Here is a 23,076-nt window from a genome sequence, read left to right as displayed (position 1 = left end):
CAGGTCCAAAAGCTATTGGTCCACCAGGTCCAATTGCCACTGAAGTACCAGGGATTCCTGGAGGGCCAGGAGGACCAGGAGGACCTGGGAGACCACGCCGACCCTGAACAGAAAAATTATGGACCTGAACACAGATTTTCTGTTTATGATTTAAAAAAAGAAGAAGGAAAAAAACACACCTGGATTTTTTCCAAGTCTGGGAATCCTGAGCCCTCCATGTCAACAAACGTCTACAAAAACATAAATTACAGTGTAAAATGTTGTCTAGTCAAGTACAGGAGGTTGTAAGAAAACTCTCTAAGCCTACATGTACCGGACGATCGCCGGTGCCGGGTCCAGGAGGACCTGGCGGACCTGGAGGGCCTCTGGGTCCCATTACTGCCTCGCCACGATCACCCTGGAAAACATTTAGAGACCACCAATGATCACACTACACAAAGATTTGTGTCTGATTTTACCAAATTCCTGTTTCAGTGAACCTTTTGGCCTTTGGTACCAGGAGTTGCTGGAATTCCTGGAATTCCCTGAGGCCCAGCAGGACCCTGGAAAACCAAAACAAAATAAATGAGCTCCACTGATAAATAATCAACCAATTCAGTGGATTTAATGGATAAACCTTAATAAAAACTAAGGGACTCACAGCTTTTCCATCCTCTCCTGGATCACCCTGGAAAGGAACAATCAGTCATATAAACATTTATTTATTTATGTTTTTAATTTCTGACAGATTCCTCTGAATCTCTTTGTTCTTACCGGCTCCCCATCGGCCCCTGGAGGTCCAGCAGACCCATCTAACCCTGGTGGCCCAGGTGGTCCAGAGGGTCCAGCCACCTGCTGTACAACAGAGCCATCCCCGAGTCGGACAACTTCCGCTGCAGGTCCTTGAGGTCCAGGTGGTCCTGGAGGCCCTGGAGCCCCACGTTCTCCTTTATTTCCATTGTATCCACTGCCAGAGCTACCCTGGTGAGGAAGAGGAGGAACGGAGGGATCTTTGGTTCTGGATCGGTGACGCTCACATCCTATGACTTTTCTTTTTTTATTTTGCACAATGTCACAACTTTTAAGAAACTATTTGACCCAAAAACTAGTGAGAATTACAGAATCATCCCACTTTCAATGCCGACCTGTAACGTTTTTCAAAGTTTTAAACATGGCTGACTGGAAATAAGCGACACATTTTCCACTCTGAGCTGAATTCAGATTTCAGAGGAGCTTTATAACCTTTTCTATTATTTCCACACACAGATCTCCACTTGGGCTCGTGTTCACCGTCAGTACAAGCCTCCAGTTTTACCTGCAGATTCAGTCGCACATTATGACTCCAAACATATTTTCCTCACTTGATCATATAAAAAAAGATGCAAAAACTACAATTTGGTTTGTTTTTTAAGTTTTCTACAAAACAAAATCTAAATATTCAGCTGCTAAATTCATGTCGGCGAACTTGTATGTTAATTTCACACCGTTTTCTTGGATAACATGACAAATATCCTGGGAAACTGTGGTCATTATCTCAAGTTAACGAAGAGAAAATTAACTTATCTCAAGATAACGATTAAAAAAAAAAAAAAGTAGCACACAGCCACTCTCAGTTTCCATATACAGTTAATAGTTTTACCCCACATCTTTTTTTATATTAAATATTACATAAAACAACATAATGAACAAGGCAAAGTGGTGATGCCTCCATTTTGTGAAGAATAAAATAATTATTACACCACCAGGTGGAGCCACAGCCATGTTCAATCTTTGTCAAGTCTGGTCCTTTAGACGCTTCCCTTCTCCAACACACCTGAAATAAATGGCTGAACTCCCTAAACCGCTGAGCTCTGCAGAGACCTGCTGGCAACACACTCATTTGATTCAGGTGCGTTGGAGAAACGTTGCATCAATCTAGAGTCAAACTCCCATCCTCAAGGGCCAGTATCCTGCAGGTTTTTGTTGTCTCCATGCTCCAACACACTTGACTGAAATGAATCAATAGGTTGACAATAAGCTGTTGGAGCCATTTGGTTTGAATCAGGTTTGTTTTAATGCAGGGAAACAAGAAAAACCTGCTGGCAGGAGTTTGACACCCCTAATCTAGTGGATTATAAATGTACTTGGTTTTTTTTAACAGGGTCTGTGCCTCGGGACATTTCTGCCGAAATAAAATCACTGATGCTCCAGAAAAACCTTTAATATTTGCATTAATATGAGGATGTTGGGGGTGTAAACTCACACTCACTTAGATCTTCTTCCTACTCCAATTTTCTTTTCCTTTCTCTTTCAGATGAAATATAAATGTAAATATAAAAATAAATTACACAATAGGTTTGTATTAGTTGTAACTTTGGAGTATATTTTCTGTGGTTGTTTTTTGGATTTGCCAATATATTATGAAAAAGAAAAGAAAAATGTTGAAATGAAAAAAAAAAGTCATTTAAAAAGAAAAACTCTGCAGCTTCATCATGAGGTCAAATATAATTATATAGATAAACTTTCCCGTCTCGCAGCTGGTATTCTACGTACCTTTGCACCTTTTTCTCCCTGAAAATGAAAAAGAGCAGAATTTTGTTATTACTCACGTGTCACTGATTAAATATGCTGCGAATGAAAGATGGCTGATGAATGACAGTACCTTCTGTCCCCGTGCTCCACCCTGTGAAGAGAAGCCAGAGCCGCTGCCTGAATCCCCCTTCAGCCCTGCAGGACCACGGTCCCCCTTTGAACCTTTCTCTCCTTTCTGGCCTTTGGCACTGTTAGGACCTGAAATACAAAAAGTAAATCAGCAAGCCAGGAACAGAAAAAGCATTTTGCATTGACATGTAAACATAATGTCTCTCTTCCTGTATCGCTTCGATGAATTCAGTTTAATGACCAGCAGGAATGAATTCTCGCTAATTTCACCAGTACAAAAGAACAAAGGAACTCGTTTTAACAGAGAAACAACCAACATTTGAACAAGCGGCACTGCAGATATTTGTCCTGCAGAGGGCATCCCTGCATTGTTCATCAGCAGTCCTCCTTAAATCCTCCAAAAGGCTCAGCTGTAGATTTACTTTTATTTCAGAATAACATGAATTGTTGCTGTAAATAAAGGAAATATGATAAATAAAAAATAAAGTCAGCAATAAAATTGTATAAGAGATGGATGTTTCATTTTTAGGTATTCTCATAAAACATAACATGTTTTACCAACTTAAAACTGATCTTTTCACAGTAAAATGTAATCTAATAAAACTTGTGCGAGAGCAAGAAGATAAACAGATATAGAAATGTAGACAAAGTAATAAACACTCAATACAGACAATTGAAAGTAAAATAATTTCATTTAATTCATACATTTATTAATATATAAGTTTCTTATTTCGAAATTTATTTGTTTGAGGTTTTTGTTTCATCCGAAGAGTCTTATTTTTGTCTGTCCTTTCAGAACCGACTTATTTTTATCCTTTATTTGGATTGGGTCATTATTTTTTCCTCTAAACCAATCAGGTTGCAGCTTAAATTGAGATACACTTATATTTTATTGATCATTTCTGTATAATGCACATTAAAATATGTAGATGAATCAATTTTAGACAAGAAATAAACTTCTATCCAGTGATCACATTGCCAAAAACTTAATCATGATGCTCCCTGGATCCTTTAACTCACCCTGTGACCCACATGAGACCAACCTGCAGCTGACCCGGCATCAGGAAAGCATCTTTACCTACGGCTGAGTGAATCTTTAAAACCTGTTTATGAGGATCTTAAAACTCCTGAAACAAACAAAAACCCCATTTATTTCTCTTACTATTCATTTGGAAGAGTTTAAACATGCTGGAACCAGCAGCCAGATAACCTGCCTTTAGGTCCAGATAACCTGATTCACATCAATGCAATTCCTGACAAACAACTGTAGATGAGTCGATCTGGTAACTTGCGAAATTGCTTTTATTTGTAGCTCTTTTTTTTTCAGATCAATAGGAGGAGAATCAAAATTCCTCTTCATTTTCATTCCTAAAAGAAACACTTGCACAAATCTTTATAAGTTACGGTGGTCGACAGGCGCAAACGAGCTTCATATATAAAAACATGCGCTGCATGTTTACTGTCACAACGTCACACACACACGTCACACTGTCAGAAAGGCAACGTGAGAGTCTCCAGACAAAACCATGGAAATGGTTGTAATGCTTTTTCTTAAAACCTGAAATGGATGTTAGACACTAAACTCACAAAGTTTAAAGTAAAATGCACGAAAATAGAAAATACACAACTAATCTGGAAGAAACATGATCCAGTGTTTGTGAGAGAACTGTAAGAAACAGACTGAAAGGGCTTCACATGAAGAAAAGCAAATATTAACCATCAATAACATCTAAAGAGGAATCCCTGGTTACACTGGGCGGAAGAGAAGAAGAAGCTGTGAATAAAAACAAGCTAATCTAATGCGCCTGAGATGACTGTGTGAACAAAACTATCAAATGGCATGAATGGAAATGGGTTAAATGTAAATGAAAGGGCGGGCCAGGAGACCCGCAAACAGCCTGGATTTAGTCTGACTGGAAGTTTATGGTGGAAATTGATGGAAATTTATGCATCATATCTGTGATTTTTACACCATATCAAAGCTTAAAGAACATTATTTAAGAGTTGTGGTTCCATATTTTAAAAGGATTCATCTCTGCTGGGAAAACTCTTCCAGCAGAATAAAAAAAACCACTTTGACTCGACTTTACAGAGGTGCTCTTACAGCACAGCATCTTGTCACCTCGTGCTTTTTATTTTACCTGTTTGTGAGGGTCTGGTTCTGTCGGAGGATGTCTGGGGGGGTTCTGGGACTGGACGGAGGGGTGGAGGGGTGGTCTGAAGACACAACAGAAGCAGGTAAATAAATGAAGTCTGATACAGTTGTTGCTCTTTTTCATTTTGACTCAAATATTAAAAAAAATAAATAAATAAAAACAATGACGATATTTGTTCTTATTATTACATTTTCTCACAGATTTACAACATTTTGTGACAAAGTAAGAAAGGTGCCACCAGTTGTCACTGTTGCACATCACATAAACAGTTAATTATATCCTGGTTTTATTTAATAATCTTAATTTTATCTTTATCTTTGCTCAGTGGTCAGCAGACTTGTGCATTTTATTTGGGTAAAGTTCAAATAAAGACCTCCAGTGATAATTAAATTCTGTTTAATAATCTGCTTACTGTTTTGTTTATTAAATATTTAGCTTGTGGTAACTATGCTTACCATGTTTGTTTGTATTTTTATTTATTTCAGGGGATGATATTCAGGGCAAAAACAGATAAGACATGCAAGTCTGACATTTTTTAAGCAATGAACTACATAACGAAAAACAGGAATAAAAAAAAAAAATCAAACAGTTTGGGGCTGAAAGGAGGTGGGAAGAAGAAAACTTTAATCCCACCCGTGTCTAAATCCAAATTACTACCAATTACCTCACTTTTGCATACAAGAAAATATCATTTTTCTGCAACTTTGGACTAAATTTATACTGATCAGACAAGATTAATGATATAAAGAACAAAGTAATATTTTATTGCTGAGTAACTCAGGTGTTAAATTCTAGTGGCATTACCATAGTAAACATAATTATTACACTTTAACAACAGTTTTATACCAACAACGATACCAGCAATGGTAATACTGGACAGCAAACCAACAAAGGTAATTACCAAATACCAACAACGGTACTGAAACTATAAGCATACAGGAAAACAGGCGAGACACTGAACTGGTACACATTTAAGACCCTATTTCCATTTACTGAGACCAGACCAGATGCGTATAAAACAGATTAAATCTGTGAATGTTTTGGCATTGTTGAATCCGGGTTGTTCCAGGACCAAAAGGGAAGAAAAGCTGTTCATTTCCTGAATTTACTGGGTTTAACCCAGTTGGTGACGTTGCTAGATTGAATAAAGTATGAATGTAGAGAAGTTGTATTGTGTTACAGGAATTGTTTATTTTTCACTTTGGGATATTTATTGTGCCTGATGTCATTGAATGGGGAAACTGTTTAAAGGCAGGGATCCTAAATCCTGGTCCTCAAGGCCCAGTGTCCTGCAGGTTTTCCTAGTATCCCTGCTGGAACACATCAGCCTCAAACTAAAAAAAAAAAAAAAAAAAAAGAGCTGTGCATACAAGCTAAATACACACTGATGTGAATTGGGTGTGTTAGCGAGGAAGAGGATTGAGGATCCCTGGTTTAAGGGTTGTCTGAGGTTACTGGGAGAGAGTGACTATACATGATCTTTTGTAGTACTGGGTCAGGGATGTGTGGGAGTCTGGGAAGTGGTAGGTGCTTAGGGGGGGGGGGCATTTTGGGATCAGAGTGTGAGTATATTAAATGTTAGCCTGACGTATCAGGGTCCATGTCAGATTACTTTAAGTATATTTGATTTCAGATATGTTTTGTTGGTAAAAAGTAATTGCTAAGTTTACACTCCCCAAAAATTTAAACATACTACTGTTTAGTTTCAACAGATAATCCCATTTTTATTTTACTTTATTGTAAAATTTAGCGCTAAATGGGTGTCAAATATCAACCTAATCGATCGTTGTCAAATGCCTCAACGCCACCACTCAAGCACAGCCGCTATCTACCTATCAGACCTTGTTTTTCCATTCCTGGGCCTCCCAAGGTCTTCCTGGTAGCTTCACATTGATTCTTCTTAATTCTTGCAATAAAACATTGGATGGTTCTCATGCCCTGACATCTTTGTCATTTCAAGAGTTCTGCATCTATCTAATAAACGTGACAATTTTTAGTTTTCAGAGTCAGTTAAGTCTGTCTTTCACCCGTTACATCTAAGGAAAAGAAGATACCTAATAGTTATGCACAGCCTGATATAAGGTGGTAATCTCCTGAGGTCAGATTTTGATCAGATATACATCACCTGATGTGCTTGAATCTAATAAACATTAAAGTGGAACTATTATGTGCATTTCAGGCTAATTTATTTTTATTTCTGAGCCCAGAAGGGCTGGGATTGATTGAGTTATTGTCACAAATCGCTTTATTTACTTCAGACCGACCCTCTCCGCAGGCTGTCAGATCAGCCTGTGGGCAAAACGAGTGGATTGAGACTCTTCCGCATTAAGCCCCGCCTCCCGCCACTGCACTACATCGGGAGCGTGCACTGCACCTGCTTTCGCCGTCATTGTAACATCTCATAAACAGAAGGATTAGGCTGATATGAACTCAATAAAATAAAAACAAAATACAGTGTCAACACATAGCATACAGCCCTACATGTTGGAACCTGAATCAGACCCTGAAAACGAAGTGGAAAACAGCAACCCACAGCAACGAATGCAGCAGGATGTCTCTCTTTGGTAAACTCACCAGCCATCGTTGGAAATAACTTTATCCCACATTTTCCACCCGCCTGATGTATTTGTACATGTCCTTGTTAACTAGTAGAAGGTAACCAATCACCAAGCCTTATCCCCCGGGACGTCACAAGGATTTCCAAGTAGAAAAAACTCTCTAAAACGACGCGTTTTTCGTCGCCATGGAAACCGAACGGAGAGCGTGCTGGAACTGAAACTCAAACTCAAACATGCGTTTAGGTGATAAAAAATTGTGCCGTTCACATGTCTGATGAGGATCCAACACTGTAACACTGTAGAAAGCTCAGAAAACTCCAAATACCATAATAGCACCCATTTAAGTTTTCTGCAGCTCAGACTTAGAAAACGCTCATTTTCCTGATAACTAAGCACAGTGAACTAACTTTTTTCCTTATTTATATACAACCAAAGTTTAGAATAGAATCAGAAATCAAAAGAATTATCTCTAAAAAGGAAAAGAAAACGAAGCAATGAAAGATTTGGATCTGAGACCAACCTTCACAGTTTGTCCTTTCTGTCTCTTCTCGACTTCACCGCTGCCAAAATCACCAGAAGCCTGCAAGATGCAGACAGAGACATGGCACATACAAGCATCCGGGCATTTCAGTGGGAATGTTTAATCACCACACTCACCTCGTCAGGGTAGTCGTCATAGTCACAGAAACGCTCAGCTGCCCGAGGGTCTCCCACCAACTTAAACTCTGATATTAAACCCTAACAACAGAAAACACAAAGGTGTAAACAATCAAGTGGGAAATCTTGACATCCAGACAGTTTCAGACCCTCTAAAAGTTACTACAAATTATTTTCATCTTTAAACATCCACTCCGGTGTCAAACTCTGCCCTTCCTGTTGGCATTGACCCGGACACACACACACACACACATAAAAGAAAGAAGCCAGATGTCTACACACACACACCAGCACACCTGCTCGTTCAGCACACAGTGTGTTTCTGACTTTTCCGGGTCCCTTGTGGGACATTTGGCAGAGAATTCATTCCCGTTTCTCTTTTTTTTTTTTCCTGACAGACATTTGTTGAAACATCCCCTCAGCACTTGAGCATTTCCTCTGCTGGTACCCTGGAGTTTATGACCACAGAAAAAAAGCAAGAAAATCTGCCTTTCCTTTACTAAAACAAGAAAAGAAATCTTGATATTTCAGAAATGAATCGCTTAAATTCTGTCAAAGTGATTACTTTGACCATCAAGTTTTTTTCCCCAAATATATATTGATGGAAAGTGTTTAAATTTTCAGTCCAGAACTAAGCAGGAAAAGATTATTTCTAGTTATTATTTATACTGGCTGCCTCTCGCTTAGCTCTGCACCCATCATAACTATTAGCCTGCAATGATTTCAGAATGACAGAGCTTTATTTTCCATCAGCTCAAATTCAGTCATACACTGTGTTTGCAGGATCACATCCAGATTATGAGAAGCATGATGAAGCCCCACCACAGGAATCACAGCAGGATGTCTCTGTCTGTACTGAGCATGAATCAGCCAATCACATGCGTTTTGCCTTGCAGACATGCCACACAGCCTCAGCAGTGTAGCGCTGTATGGCTGCAGCTGTCACCAGCAACCTGAGGGAGGAGCTCAGCATCTCCTTAACGAAGGAGCGCTGGAGAGGAAGCAGACCTGGAAATACATCTGGCAGACAGAAACACTGGAAATATCTGGTCCAAGCTGTCTACAATGTGCTACCAAGTCCAGCGAACCTGGACGTCTGGCGCAAGCCGCTCATGTTCCCAGGAGATATGACACCAACTTCCTTGAGGCCATACGTGGTGCCAACATCTGCTTCTTCTAAAGAGGTCCTTTTGGTGGAGCTAACAGTTGCCTGGGCTGCATTTAACAAGCTAATGAACACAAGCCGCCCAAGTAGGACTGGGCGATTAATCAGACTTTAATCTCAACTACGATCTGGGTTTTCAACGATCATAAAAATAAAAGGATTTGATTATTTTTCTCTTTGCAGTTTCCTCTCCTGAAGTCTTCAGCTGCTAATCGAGCGTCTCTGACATTGCAGCGCTGTGCTGTAAACTCCTCCCACAGCCGCTTTGCTTTCATTCAGACACTGTTGCCAACTTGGAGACCTTCTCGCTAAATCTGGCGACTTTTTTTGTTAAAAGCGACAAATCTAGTGACTTTTACTGGAGTTATTAGAGACTTTTCTGGTGTTTTGGCGACTGACTTGAAGGCACATATTGTTCTGCAGTTACTGTAAGGAAGGAGCAGCGGGAGCCTCTCCCGTCCTAAAGCACTCCCAGGCGTCCAGTCTCAGTCGGCTCCGGCTGCAGGTCAATGTAGAATAACTGCAGTAGGTTGTGGAAGTTCACCTAAACATAGTTTATACCATTGTCAGTGACAACAGGCTGCTTTATTTTCATATATAAACGCACACGTAGGTCAGCAATAACACTGTAATGTCCCTCCGTTACGGGGCGTTACCATAGCAACGCGTTAATCAGCTGGTTCAGATCAGCTGTCTTTTAACAGGTGAACGAGAGAAACGCGCTGCAGCCTGAAAGCAGTTGTTTGGCATAAAATGTACATCGAGACCAACGTAAAATAGTTCCTATATAAGCGGTAAAAGTGGATTATAAAAACTCAGAACCATGCATTAGACGGTTATAATGCACGACACGGAGTCTTGAACACCACGACGCGCAGCGTTGTTTATAGATACTGGATAATTGTGTTAAATAATCGAGGTCTCAATTTCAGTCAAAATAATTGTAATTATAATTTTTGTCATGATGGAGCAGCCTTAAGCCCAAGTATAGGAACTAATAGAGCAATGCCAAAGTACAGTGAAAAGCTCACTGCAAGGCCATAGAGATCACATGTAGAGGATTTGCTGCATCCTCCTTCTGCAGGATCTACACCAGAGTTGGGGAACCTCGTACTGGGAGTTTTTGATGTCGCCCTGTTCCACAGTGCAGATCTTGTTCAGCTGTTGGACCCATTTGATTTAAATCATGTGTGATGGACAAGGGGTATATGGACAACCTGTAGGGTTATGACCCTCAAGGTCCAGAGTTCCCTACCCCTGATCTACCCCCTCACTGGCATCATAGAGCATCAAAAAGAAGAGTCGGGAAAGAGATCTTTTGGGGCCAGATCAACTAAGATCTGAGAAGTGTACCGAAGCGACTGGGACAGAAGATGAGGCTTAATCAATCCGACTGGGTGGTCTGAGTAAAGATGTATGGAGGTATGAGACTGAAACACCTGATTAAACATTACAGATGATGTGTTCCAGCATATCCTTGGCTGCATCTACACACCAAAGCAGCACCTTTGTGTTTATGCTTCTTAGCACAAATAGCTAATCAGCCAATCACATGTATTTAGTTGTGTAGACGTGGTCAAAATGTCTGAGCAAAGTTCAAAGTGAAGCATCAAAATGAGGAAGAAATGAGATTTAAGTGACTTTGAATTCAGTCTGGTTGTGTTACTGTATTAAGGTGATGATAAATTGTTTTATCCCTGCAGATAAACATGGAAAAGATAAAGATTTAAATTCAAATTCATGAATCCATCAGATTACCTCAAATTTGTCAGGGTCTGCTCCTCCTGCCTGACCCACAAAGATCCCAGCTCCGGAGTCGAGGTCCATCGGATCCGGTGAGCGCTCAAACCTCACCACCTCCGGCTCCACATCGCACTCTGGGTAGAAAGTCACCTGATCCTCGAAGACAGACAGCGCAAACACAGCCCATCTGTTCTCCAGGCTTTTCATGTCAAACCTGGCCGCTTCATATGAAGCTTCCGAGTCGGGTTCGGTGTAGTAAAAAAGCAGTTTCTGACGGCCAGATTGCACTGCGCTAAGCTTGACGCCGATGTACATGAACTTCTGGGGTCCATCTGTGATGGAGAAGAGGACAGAAGCGGCAGAGGTGGCAGGTTTTATGTGGAAGATGAGGGAGAAGTGGCGATAGAAAGGGTTAGGAACATGGGCCAAAGCCAGCTGGCCCATGACGGCTACAGAGCTAAACTTGTAGGTATGTTCGCCTGCCGGTCCAGGGGTCTTGATTATATGCTCTGGTGGAGGGTCTCCAATTAGCTGGAGCAAAGTGACACCACTTTCCTCTGAAAGAGAAGGAAAACAGATTCAAAGTCATTTAATTATAAAAAAAAAAAAAAGAGAGAGAAGGTAAAGCATGACAAAGATCTAAAAAGACAAGTTAAAAGATGAATGAAGTACAACTGAAGGTCAGCAGCTACAAAATGAGCTGTCACACTTAATATGTCTCTGAAGAAACCAAAAGGCACATTGACCCCGTGAGTTCAAAAGGAAAAAGCAGATCTTAAATCCAGCAGTGACCTTTATACACTGGGACTTAAGTGGGTGTTCATAATGCATCAACGCTATATTTATGGTATAGTGCCTGTGAAACTGTGAGTGGGTCAAATAAGGGAAAAAGTTGCTCATATCCCAGGTCCCAAAGACCAAAATAGCCCACATGAATATGAAGCGTGACCTCGTGACTAATAATCGTGTTCTCACAAACCATCATCACAAGGGAGAAAGCCTTTTGGCTTCATCGCATTTTGTTGAAGATTCATGAGATTAAAAAAAACCAAAACACTGCATTAAACAGTTACAGAATTCAGCTGTTATGAAGGTTTTTGTTTAAGTTCATTAATGATGGGAATGCCGTGGGTGCAATATAACGTAATGCAAATATAGTAAACATGCAATATATAGCAACCACAAGTCTCAGCTAAGCGATGAAAGATCAACTGATACTGGTCATTTTTAGAAAATGACCACTAAAATTTTACCATATTGCTACAGTAATTATTCTAGCACAGTGCAACTTTTGTTATTTTCTCCACTGTAATTTTGCATATCAGCATTGCTGCATTTGCTAGCTAACAATAAACAGCTAAAAGATAGATTCCATGATCTTTTGTCTTGTCTGAGCATTCGTCTGAACCCATTAAATATGTCGCCAATTGCTCACATGCACATGTTTCTCAAACTATAAATTCAAATAAACTGATGTCGGCATTGCATCACAGCAACACTTTATGTTGCACTTTAGGTTTTCAGCATTTAATAATGAATAATCAACTAAGATAAGCATTCAAGTATGTACCAAATTCCAATGTTAGAGTGCGGGGAGAGTTACAGCTATATTGCTAGCATGCTGATATTAGCTGAAAACATCTTCGTAAATTTTAACATTTATAGTTTTGCAAGCGGAGATGCAGACATTATATTTATATATATATATATATATATATATATATATATATACACACACATATATATATATACACATATATATAAGAGCAAACTTCGACTCGTTACAAAGTACAAATGATGATGATGACTTTTTAAAGTGAAGCTAAATGCTAACATGCCCACAACGCAACAATGTCAATGCTAACATGCTAACGCTAAATATTTATTATAATATAATATTATTCTTATAATATTTTGTTAATTACTCTTGTTTGTTAATATTTTAAGCATTTTTTACATATAAAAAACTCTTTATTTCTATAAAACAGTATTTTAAAATATGCCTTGCATTTAACACTGACCTGAAGCTTTATGCTACTAAAAACATGCACTTAATGATTGTATAGCTGATAGTTGAACTGCATATTTCCCTTTTCACTGACTAGGTTGAGCATTTTAGCCGTCAAATTGATTATCAAAACTGATAAAGTTGACAAAAATGCCATATTTTGTCATAAAACTGAAATAAAATGTAAGAACTGAACAGACAATAAATTGCTATATTTAAATAAATACATTTCTGGTTTTTGTGCAAATTGAATTCACAGTTTCTTTTAGATTAAATGATTTGAACATATTTGTACTTGGCAAATTAATCCCCGTTGTCGAAATTATTAGTCATCTTTACACAGACAGCTGCAATAAATTGTATCACCCAACAAGCAACAATTTAAAGCAGGAATAACCATTTGTAAATCACAATTACAACACACATACAAACAACCAATTACACTTTTTACACACTCTTGGGGTCAATTTAGAATAGACTCCTGATAAAATCCTGAACTAAACTCCTGATATGCATGCATTTGGACAGAGAGAAGACGCTTAAATGCTTACAGCCGTGCATGCTTACATGCACAAACCGTGAAAATGACGCAATATAAAATCTACTTCACAGCCTTTTTGCCAGCAGAGTTATTGCTGTAACAACCAGCATGGATCCTAAAGCTACAGATTTCTAAACCTCAGCATGCTTAAAAGACTTGCTGGCAAACAAAGTTTGAGCTCCAGTAGTGCTGGTTATTGTCTCATCTCCACCTGCACAGAGATGACAGCTTAAACTGGACTCTGTGGGAACTTCATCCAGCTGATGCCAGGACAGGACAGGGTGGTCAGCTTCCCACTGAGGACACCTGCTAGTGGTTCTTCATCTCACAGCAGCACAGCTGTTGCAGCTGTTGCAAGAATCGTGTTGATTAGATTATTAGTACAGAAATAAAAGTTTACTCCTCTGCTCCAAGATGTGCATTTACATTTAATCACCAGCAGGAGCTTGATTTTCTCAAGCCAGGTCCTGTTCTAATTTAATACACTTTCACATCTGGAAGCTGTCCAGCCTGACCACAGCTCTCCCACTAAGACCCTCCAGCAACAGCAGAGCTTCTCATGAACAGGAACAATGTTGGCCAAAAATCCAACAATATCATTACAAGACTATTATATATAAATAATATCCACTTAGATTTTTTTTTTTTTTATCAGAGCTGAAATCTTTATCTCGAGCGCTGATTTCTTCGTTTTTTTTCCCCATGAACCAAATAGGAAACAAGAAACATTCCTGCAACACAAAATATGGGTTATTTGTAGATAATTTCTGCTACATTTGTAGTGTGAGACAGACGAGCCCCATGAAAAAAGCTGAATGAACATTTTTCTATTTGGATCATGTATTTTGTTGCTTATTCTTGTTCTGTGTTTAGATATGTTAAAGCATGAAAAATTGGTTTTGTATGCATTTAATGTACATTTAATGATGCTAAATCGTGATTGGTGCTTTCATTCCAGAGAAATTCAATGCCTATTTTACAGAGTAAAAAAAACAAAAAGCACTTCCAGTGAAGATAAGCAAAAATGACCAGATGGGCAGAAAGAGGGAGGAAGCAAATATGAGTCAGATATCCATGGGAAAGTGGATCATGAGGGACTTTTAGATGGATAAAGCACACAGCCCCAAAAGGCTGCGCTGACATGGCACGCTAGTTAAAACATGCTGAAATGTCATTGTGGAACTAATGGACTCCTCCAGAGGGTTGAGAGAGAAGAGTGCCTCTCTCTTCCCTGGAGGAGAAACATTAAGACAAGAAAATAGGCATAAAAAAACTGCAGGAGGTTGGATTTCACAGCAGATTTCTTTTACAAGTCAACCATCTTACGAGGTCAAACATACAAAGTTAAATAAACTAAACTCCAGTTTATTGATGGTTTGGTCTTTAAAAATGACCAAAAACATGAAGCACAAGATTATGATAAGAAATAAAAACATCATTTAGTGTGGTTTTACTTCTATTTGACCTAATATGTCTATTAGGAAAAAAAAAAGCCCATACAATTACTCAAAAACCTGTATTTTCTGTGTGAAGTCTTAGTTATTGAACCTCTCATTAGAAAAAGCCCTGAAATAACAAGCTTATCTAACTGTGAAATGATACGCCTCGCTAAATCGGCTTCTTCAACCTCAAACAAGCCGACACCAAACAGTCCAAACCCAGAAGAAACCAACACCGTCCGCTAAGCTGCCCTTACAGCTGTAGCTATCCAGAGAGCTTTTCAGAGGCGACACAGCGGAGGCATCTTCAGTCTGCTTGTGATCATAATCCATATTTGAAAATACCCAGAGATGAGATGAAAGCCAATTAAACTTGATTGGGAATGGGATTTGTCTGGAACTGTGATGAATTTGGACATACGAAGAGAAATGTGAGCTGGATCTATGGTTGGCACAAACTTCTTTTAATCTCAGCATTGACTGTAAACAAGCCAGTTTAAGTCAAAATGTCCTAAAATGTAGATTTAAACTGACATCACCACAGTGAGTTAAAGAGCCGGTAAATCCCCTATGTGTTTATAAAAAGCCTCTCACGCATCCCACTCTTTCATTGCTCCTATAATAGTGTCCAACACTCAATTACCACCCATCAAGTGTTACTGGTTTCAGAGGGTGGGCAACTGGCTGTGCCCTCTGACCCCTGGCAGAGACGTCGAGCCGCCTTGTCTCATCCCTGTTACAAGGCTCTCTTGTTACTGACCACGGCCTCGTTGCCCTTTCCCCCCAAACGGAGCACACAATTGACTCACTCTTCCTTCGGAACGGACCATTTTCCCACCCACAGCTGCTATCATAAATGTCATCCACAGCTCCTACTACTGATGGCCTGAGTGACTTTCCCTCTCTGTGGGTCTGGAAATTTAGACATCACAAATCTGCACATTACGCCACATAATCTCATCACAAAACCAGATATATGATGAAAAGTAGAAAGTCAGGAGAAAAATGAATGGCTGGTATGCTGAGGTGGGATATTGCAGGAGGAAAGATACAAAACGACTGATGCTGCATGATTTAAGTACAATGTGCAACCTACATCCAGGGGCGGTACTAGGAAATTTTTTATGTGGGGGGGTCCAGGCAGAGGTAAAGACCAGAGAAAGGGTGGTACTTGTAAATTAAACTTTTTACGAAGTAAATATTTACCTGGTTACTGAAAATAGCCAAGTTATTAAAAGTGAAAAGCTAACCGAGCTAACCCTAAGATAACAGGAGATAACCAGCTAATGGAGGTAAACGGGCTAAAGCTAAGTCACGTTGCTAACCGTCTTAAAACCGCAGTTGTTCTACGTTCTTCTTACTTGAAGCGGGAGATTGGTACCTGTCAATCAAAAGGACACACCCCTAAATATGCCGAACTTCGAGATTAAATTACTTTTAAACGGGCGAGTTAGAAAAAAATTCACTCCCCCCACAGTTGTCATGAAGGTAAACCTGATCTATAAACCGAAAATGGATTTTTGAACCAAGCTGTAAACATGTTTATTTCTGCCGTGAAGTTGGTCTTTTTAACATGGGAGTCAATGGGGATTTGCTCTGTTTTGGAACCCCTCGTGGATGAAGGGGGAATTGTAGTTTAATGCACTTCCACATATGCTTCACTTTTAACCGCCGCTTGGTTGTGCCACATTTGAGAGTGTTCTGAAAAGATTTCTTTTTACTTACATGGTTGGTGTTTGCTGCTCTTATCTTTTAGTCAAATATTCACTGGTTTCACTGGTGCATTTTCTTAACCCTTAAAGCTTGATGTGACTTAAATAAGGGCTAATAGATTTACAGACACAATCATCTACTGTAAAAATAAATAAATTAAGTATAACAGGGCAGTGGTATTTTTTTTAACTGCTGCTAAAAAGTTTAGACACAAATTTTCACCAAAGAAATTACCAAAAGTGTATTTTAATGCAATCATTGACTCTGTCAACAGGAGGTGAATATAGAAATGTCACAACACCCCTGTGATGGATCAAGCATTGTAATAGGCAACATTTCTGACACAGAGATTCTCTGAGGTTCCTAGTTATCTATAAACATCAATAAAGTAGGTTTGAACCTTATCAATGTAAAAATCACTCATTTTATTTATGGTCTTTTAAGGTGTTTTTATAAACAATATGGTCAGTGCTTAAAGGTCGAGGATTTTTCTGGTTTGTCACACTGTCTGTCAACGCATTGCAAAATGTGTTTTTCTATTTTGGTATCCAGTACCATAAAATGTCATCATGTTTTATTGGAATTTGTAATTCACAGCATGTTGTTATTTCTAATTAAGAGTCATGTTTTCCACTTTACGGCTGTTATATGTTGCACAGAGCCACATCTGCTAAAAAATAATTAGTCTCCACAACTGGAGACATCTTTTTTTTTTTTTCGCTTAATCTTTGTGCAGATTATTTGCAGGTGTTTAGAAATTAAAACCAGTCTCACGAAGCACAGTGACATTTTTTCTTTGCAACACCTCCACAGAACAATGTAGCTTTAGAAACCCAATGAGTGGTAAAACAGTTTCACATCGTTTGAGAACAAGTTTCCGTAAACCTTCACGGCAGAGTTCAGTGCTTATCTGAACATGATCCCTACATGTGGCATGAAACCATCTCCCACTTAAACCTGGAACATTTGTATTAACTGCTCCTATACAGGAAAACACATCATCATTGTTTTATGTAGCAGAGTTCATACTGTTAACCCTGCGAGAAACCACTGACTACATGCTGACAAATTTATGAAGGCACTAAAAGAAAAAAGAGAGGGCCTCTACAGCATTTCCTGGCTTTACACTCTTGGGGAAAAACCTCTAAGCTAGCTCTTTTAGCTAGCTTAGAGGTTAAGCTAGCTAAAGCTAAGCTAGCTGGACATTGCGGAGCTTGTTGTAATGGGATTTCTGCACTTCAGGTGAAGTGACATCAGCAGGTGTCATGTCAGAATCACCTCTGCACACAAAAAAAAAATCCATATGCATTCATTTATTCATGCCAACCACATACCTGCAAATGCACCCACAAGAAAAATGACAAAACTTGAAAATGCAACAAAAAGATCTGTCAAGGAGCACTGTTGTGGTTTACATGTAAAGATGAGTTTATAAACCAGAAAACTGCTAAATCCACTCCTAAAGGCTACAGAATAGTGTTGCACTGTGGGTAATGTAGACAAAGAGATAATATTTAAATAATGTGTGATGGAAAAAGTTATTTCTGTGATTCAGATAGTGGGGTTTATTTTCTTTGTTTAAACATGTACAAACAATTAATTATGATAAATTAATCCTTCAAATTTTAAAGTTCCAATCTGTCAATATTTGAGCAAACCTGAAGCTTCAGCCCTTGCACGATGCGATATCTTAACTCAAATCATCCCCAAAGGTGTCTCATCTTCCTCTGGATTAATAAATGCCCCGCATGTTGGCTGGCACGACTGAAACATCTAAAATCTGCTTTTAAATAAAAGGCAAAAACATGCAAACTCGAGTTTTCTCAAAACAGCAACAACACAAACAAACCAAAGAAAGAAACACAAACATTGACCGGATTCGAAATGTATCGCCACACAGGATACATTCCAACCCGCCGGGGTTACCTTTCCAGGTACTAACTGACACACACGCAGGATGCCCGGGCCCCTGCGCTCTTTCGGGCAGGTGGTCGCACTCCACCGGAAGACGCCCATTTTCCAGGGATGCCCAGCAGCTGTCCTGCAGCACATGACAGAAGCTGCGACAGGGCAGGCGCAAAGAGGTAGGAGGGCACCTGGGCGCCAGCAGGAGGCAGAGGAACCACTCCGTGCTGTGGTGACACCCTGCCTTCACAAGCCACGCCCACTCCTGTAGGACCACTCCCACCTCCTCCACGGATGTGTGATTTAAAAAGTTGGGCAGTGTGAAAAACGTCTGTCTGCAAACGGGCCAATCAGCGGGCACGAGTAAGCAAGGTGAAGCAGTTCCATTAATTCTAGAAACATTCATGTCTACAAATGAGCCCAGATCAGACCTGGACCCTGACCCATTCCTTCCCCCCACCCCAGATCCCTCCTCCACCCTCTCGCCATTGAACCTGCCTGATTTATCCGTCCCGTTAGGCTTAGCACTCTCCACCTTCTCTGTCACCCCTCCGTTAGCAGTCCAGGGGGTTGGGGTCGCGTCCCACGTCTCAACGAACTTACGGATTCCTGTGGCTACGCTGATGATTTCCTCCCCCACCACCGACAAGTTGCCATCCTTCTCTTCCTTTATCTTTACATCACTGGCTGAATTGGCAGCATCTGTGGTTCCTGTGGTTCCTGTGGTCTTTGTTGGGGCAGCTGAGGTGGGCTCTGGACTTTGGTTCCAAAACCAGGCCTCCAGACTCCCGACACAGATAACCAAAAGAATCAAGAATGTTCGGCTCCCCAACATGTTGCTGGATCCTGCAACAACGATCTCACAGTTCCCTCAAAACACCACCTGTTAGCCAGCCGTTCAGCACTTAAATCCAAGCTGTTCAGGGCCCACTGAGCATCCACAGAATGAACACACAGACACACAAACTCTGCTTCAGCTCAGAGACCCTCCCCTCCACAGCTCCCTCTGCATGCCTGCTGCTGCTGAGAAAAAGGAAAAAAAAGTTTCATGCATGGAAGGTGGGACCCCAGTGTGGAGGCAGGGTTGTGATGTGATTACTCAGAGGTGCCCAAAGCCACCAAACTCCCCTGCGTGATTTGACGAGTGGCTCCCAGAAGACCCTGACTGCAGGATGGAGAAACTCCTGCAAGTGTTCCCATTACCACATAGACACACCCATCCTGAAGAGAAGCTCTGCTGAGTTCAAATTAGTTGTAAACAAAGTTTAACATTTTTTTATAACACGGGTCGGGACAGAAAAAAAAAAAAAAAACCAACAACTTTACACTGATTTTTAAGACTTCAGATCTAATCAACTTAAAGTTACAGTTTTCACCCCCAACAGATACTTCGCCTTGGACCAAACCTTTTCTTTCTTGACGGACATCACTAAAACATATTTCTATATAACCCTCCAAGTAGCTACTTTTTCTTAATCCAGAAAAAAAAAAAAAAATTACAAATTTTAGCCTCTAAAATCCAATTCTAAAAGTGGTGTCATACGTAAGGAATAAACATTGAGGAGCTGTACATTACACAGTTTTAATGCACGGCACAGAGTCAAGAACACCACAACGCACAGTTCTGTCAAACTAAAACATCTTTTTAAATAAAACATTTTTATAATTTATATTGAGTATGTTCTTTTTCAAAATATGCAAAATGTGCACACTTTTCCTGAATGTATGGGTATGTATGGACATCTATTGATAAACATATACAATTGTAAAACATAATGTTGAAGTGCACATGTCCTTGTGATAATTATATATAAAAATATGCACAGTTTCTGTAAGTTTCCACAACAGAAATCAATGCATTGTTTATCTACCTATACCATGGACTCACAAAGTAAACATTTTATAATAAATATATATTCGTTTTTAGCATATTTGCCAAGTTTTGTAAAGTATAGGAACTATTTTCTATCATCCTCGATGTACATTTTTTGGTAAATTATAGTTGTTGAAGCTACACTGCTTTTCTCTCATTCACCTGTCAACAGTCAGCTGATCTGGACCAGTTGTTTAACACGTTGCTATGGTGATGCCCATAACGTCGTGAAATAACTGATTGCCAAACTATGTGTGTGTTATGTAAATAATGCAGCCAGCTGGCATTCGAATTATCACTGACTATTAGGGGTGGGAAAATCAAATAAAAATAAAAAATCTGGATTTTTTAGCTTCACACTTTTAAAATCGATTTTTTTTTTTGTTAAAAAAATCGATTTTTTTTTTTTTAAATAAATAAAAATAATCCATTATACAAGTTTTGTCATTTTTATTGTTTTTATTGATCTTTTTATTTGTCTTCTTGAGCATTATAGCAGTAATATGATGGTTTGGCTACTGGGTTGTTTTTTTCCTCATTGAAATCAAGAAAAATGAAAACTTTTTATCAATTTATTTTGTTTTTAATCTACAAAAATCAGCAATAGTGAAGAATTGTGAGAATCGCAATTTAAATCGAATCGGCACCCAAACAATCTGAATCAAATCGCAAGAAACACATATCGTCACAGCCCTACTGACTATGGTATAAACCTTCACAATTACTACACAGACGAGCAGCTTTATTCTCCTTAGGGTTGGGATATAGTTGCAAGTATGAACCTGAAATCCATGAGATCCTTTACAGGTGAACTTTGACTTTCTCTAAACCTTTTATTGCACAAGCAGAAAACAAAACAAGTGTCTGAAGCATGATCCGACAACTTCATGTTCTATGTCAGCGACAGCTCGTCTTCATCACGCCGTTGACGTTTAGACATCATCAGACCAAGAAGACAACAAACATGTGACAAGTTATTTAGATATTTTTGTTGTGAAATAACCACCTCTGTTATCTAATTTTGTTTTAATAAACTGTTAGAGATGAAGAAATGACCCTTGCTTGATTCTACTCAGATGTCTTTCTTGATATAATATTTTTACCTTTAACGTAATAACTTCTGGTTTGATGTATCTCCATTTCAGCTCCACACCAAGATGGTCAGATTTTTGTGTAAACAACTTAAAAGCAAGCTTCATCCTGCTTTTCGTCAATGGATCAGGTTGCTGGTGGTGTAATGGGATATTTTCTTGGTGCACTTTGGGTACCTTAGAACAAACTGAGCATCATTTAAACACAAAAGTCAACCTGAGTGTGGTTACTGACCATGTTAACCGTCTGATGGACACTTCCTGCAGGATAATGCACCATGACGCAAAGCACAAATCATCTCCGACTGTTTTTTTTTAAAGAAGCCAATGAGTTCACTGTTCTCCAATGACCTACTCCGTCCAGTTTTACAAGAATGAAAAGACAATACAAATTCCTAAAACAATAAATCTGGTTATAACAGCACAGTTGTGTTTATAGCAAACATGATTTCCAAATAATTAATGATATGATTATTTATCTGGTGACTTTTATATAAGACTGATGTCTAAGCACTGAGGGATCAGTAGTAATGGTCTAATAAAAGCATATTTTACTGCTTGATCTTCTAAAAATCAACCTTTAAATGCAGGAAATGAACTTGTAAGGAACACTAAAGAGTTCTTCTAGTACTTTTCTATGAAACAGCTTCTTCCAGCTCTGCATATGGCTTCATGTCAGCATAAAGAAAAAGGGGGTGGAGGGTAAGCAAAGCCTCTGGAAAATTATTCCAGCAGCTGAAAAATGACACGCTGCCATGAGAATAGTCAGGCATGTTCAGACTGATGCTAAATAAATGACCCGCAGCAGAAAGAGAGATGATGTCATGAGGATATTGGTAAGAACGGGGGATTTGGCCACACAGAACTGACAGCTTAAAGCGTCCAAAAAGTACCAAAAAATACCAAAAAGTAAGCCACCAAGTCAACTCTCTGTTGTTTGGTAAGCAGAGAAATGTGATTAGCAGCACAGCTGGAGAGACGCTCAGCAGAGGCGTGAGGGATGAATGAGAGATGGCAGCTGAGGAGCCGAGGCAGCAGGGGGACGTCTCATGCAGATCTCCCTGGAGATCCGGTCCATTGCTTCACTGGAGGAAATGCTTGGAAATGCTGGGATTCCAGGTTCTCACATACGGGCGATAAGGAGGAATCCTCTCCTCCTTCTCCTCCACACGGCCTGGAGTGCCCTCATCGTCCAGCTACCCGCCTCATCTGCCAAGCTGGGACATCCAGCTGTTGCACATTCCAGCCCTCGGACCTCCCACACCCACACTGCATGACACATTTGTGCATTCATACAACTCCGCTGCTGCCAGCAGATGTGCTAAAAGCTCTCAGAGGGAGGAAATGTATTGATTTCTGGTAGAAAACAAACATAATGGTGCTTTATTTGCATTATCGTTCATTTATCATGTTTACATTGAAACATATAGAGAACTTTTTCCAAAAAAAAAAAAGATCTGCGATGATCTGATCTGAATGCCAATCGCATCCACAGTTATTGTTATAGTTCGATTTCATAAGCTTCATTTTTCACTTTGTTTTTTGTTTCATGTATATAAAAGTCTTTAGGAATCAAAAGACAAAACCGGGACTTTAATCCTGTGGTTT

The 23,076-nt window shown here is 39.6% G+C and overlaps 1 protein-coding gene across 3 annotated transcripts in view; it reads right to left on the bottom strand.

Moving 5' to 3' along the window:
* The window catches only part of LOC306773789 (uncharacterized protein), a 62,260-nt gene that overhangs the window by 14,204 nt on the left and 24,980 nt on the right, over positions 1 to 23,076 (bottom strand). The window contains exons 1-13 of one of the 3 annotated variants that reach the window (XM_079263690.1): positions 19,003 to 19,489; positions 10,914 to 11,455; positions 7,991 to 8,071; positions 7,854 to 7,913; positions 4,761 to 4,836; positions 2,621 to 2,748; positions 2,512 to 2,529; positions 754 to 960; positions 641 to 667; positions 480 to 542; positions 308 to 397; positions 180 to 230; positions 1 to 103 (exon numbers count right to left, since the gene is read on the bottom strand). The exon at positions 1 to 103 is cut by the window's left edge and continues 38 nt beyond it. In XM_079263690.1, coding sequence (XP_079119816.1) covers positions 1 to 103; positions 180 to 230; positions 308 to 397; positions 480 to 542; positions 641 to 667; positions 754 to 960; positions 2,512 to 2,529; positions 2,621 to 2,748; positions 4,761 to 4,836; positions 7,854 to 7,913; positions 7,991 to 8,071; positions 10,914 to 11,455; positions 19,003 to 19,339 — 1,783 coding nt within the window. In that variant the 5' untranslated portion in view covers positions 19,340 to 19,489. Of the gene's footprint in view, positions 104 to 179; positions 231 to 307; positions 398 to 479; positions 543 to 640; positions 668 to 753; positions 961 to 2,511; positions 2,530 to 2,620; positions 2,749 to 4,760; positions 4,837 to 7,853; positions 7,914 to 7,990; positions 8,072 to 10,913; positions 11,456 to 19,002; positions 19,490 to 23,076 lie in introns of those variants that run through there. The other 2 variants (XM_079263691.1, XM_079263692.1) reach the window with 2 other exon arrangements.

The sequence above is a fragment of the Telmatherina bonti genome, assembly GCF_933228915.1.
Source record: "Telmatherina bonti genome assembly, chromosome: 24".
Taxonomy (NCBI): Eukaryota; Metazoa; Chordata; class Actinopteri; order Atheriniformes; family Telmatherinidae; genus Telmatherina; species Telmatherina bonti.
This window is presented reverse-complemented; position numbering and strand designations above follow the sequence as displayed.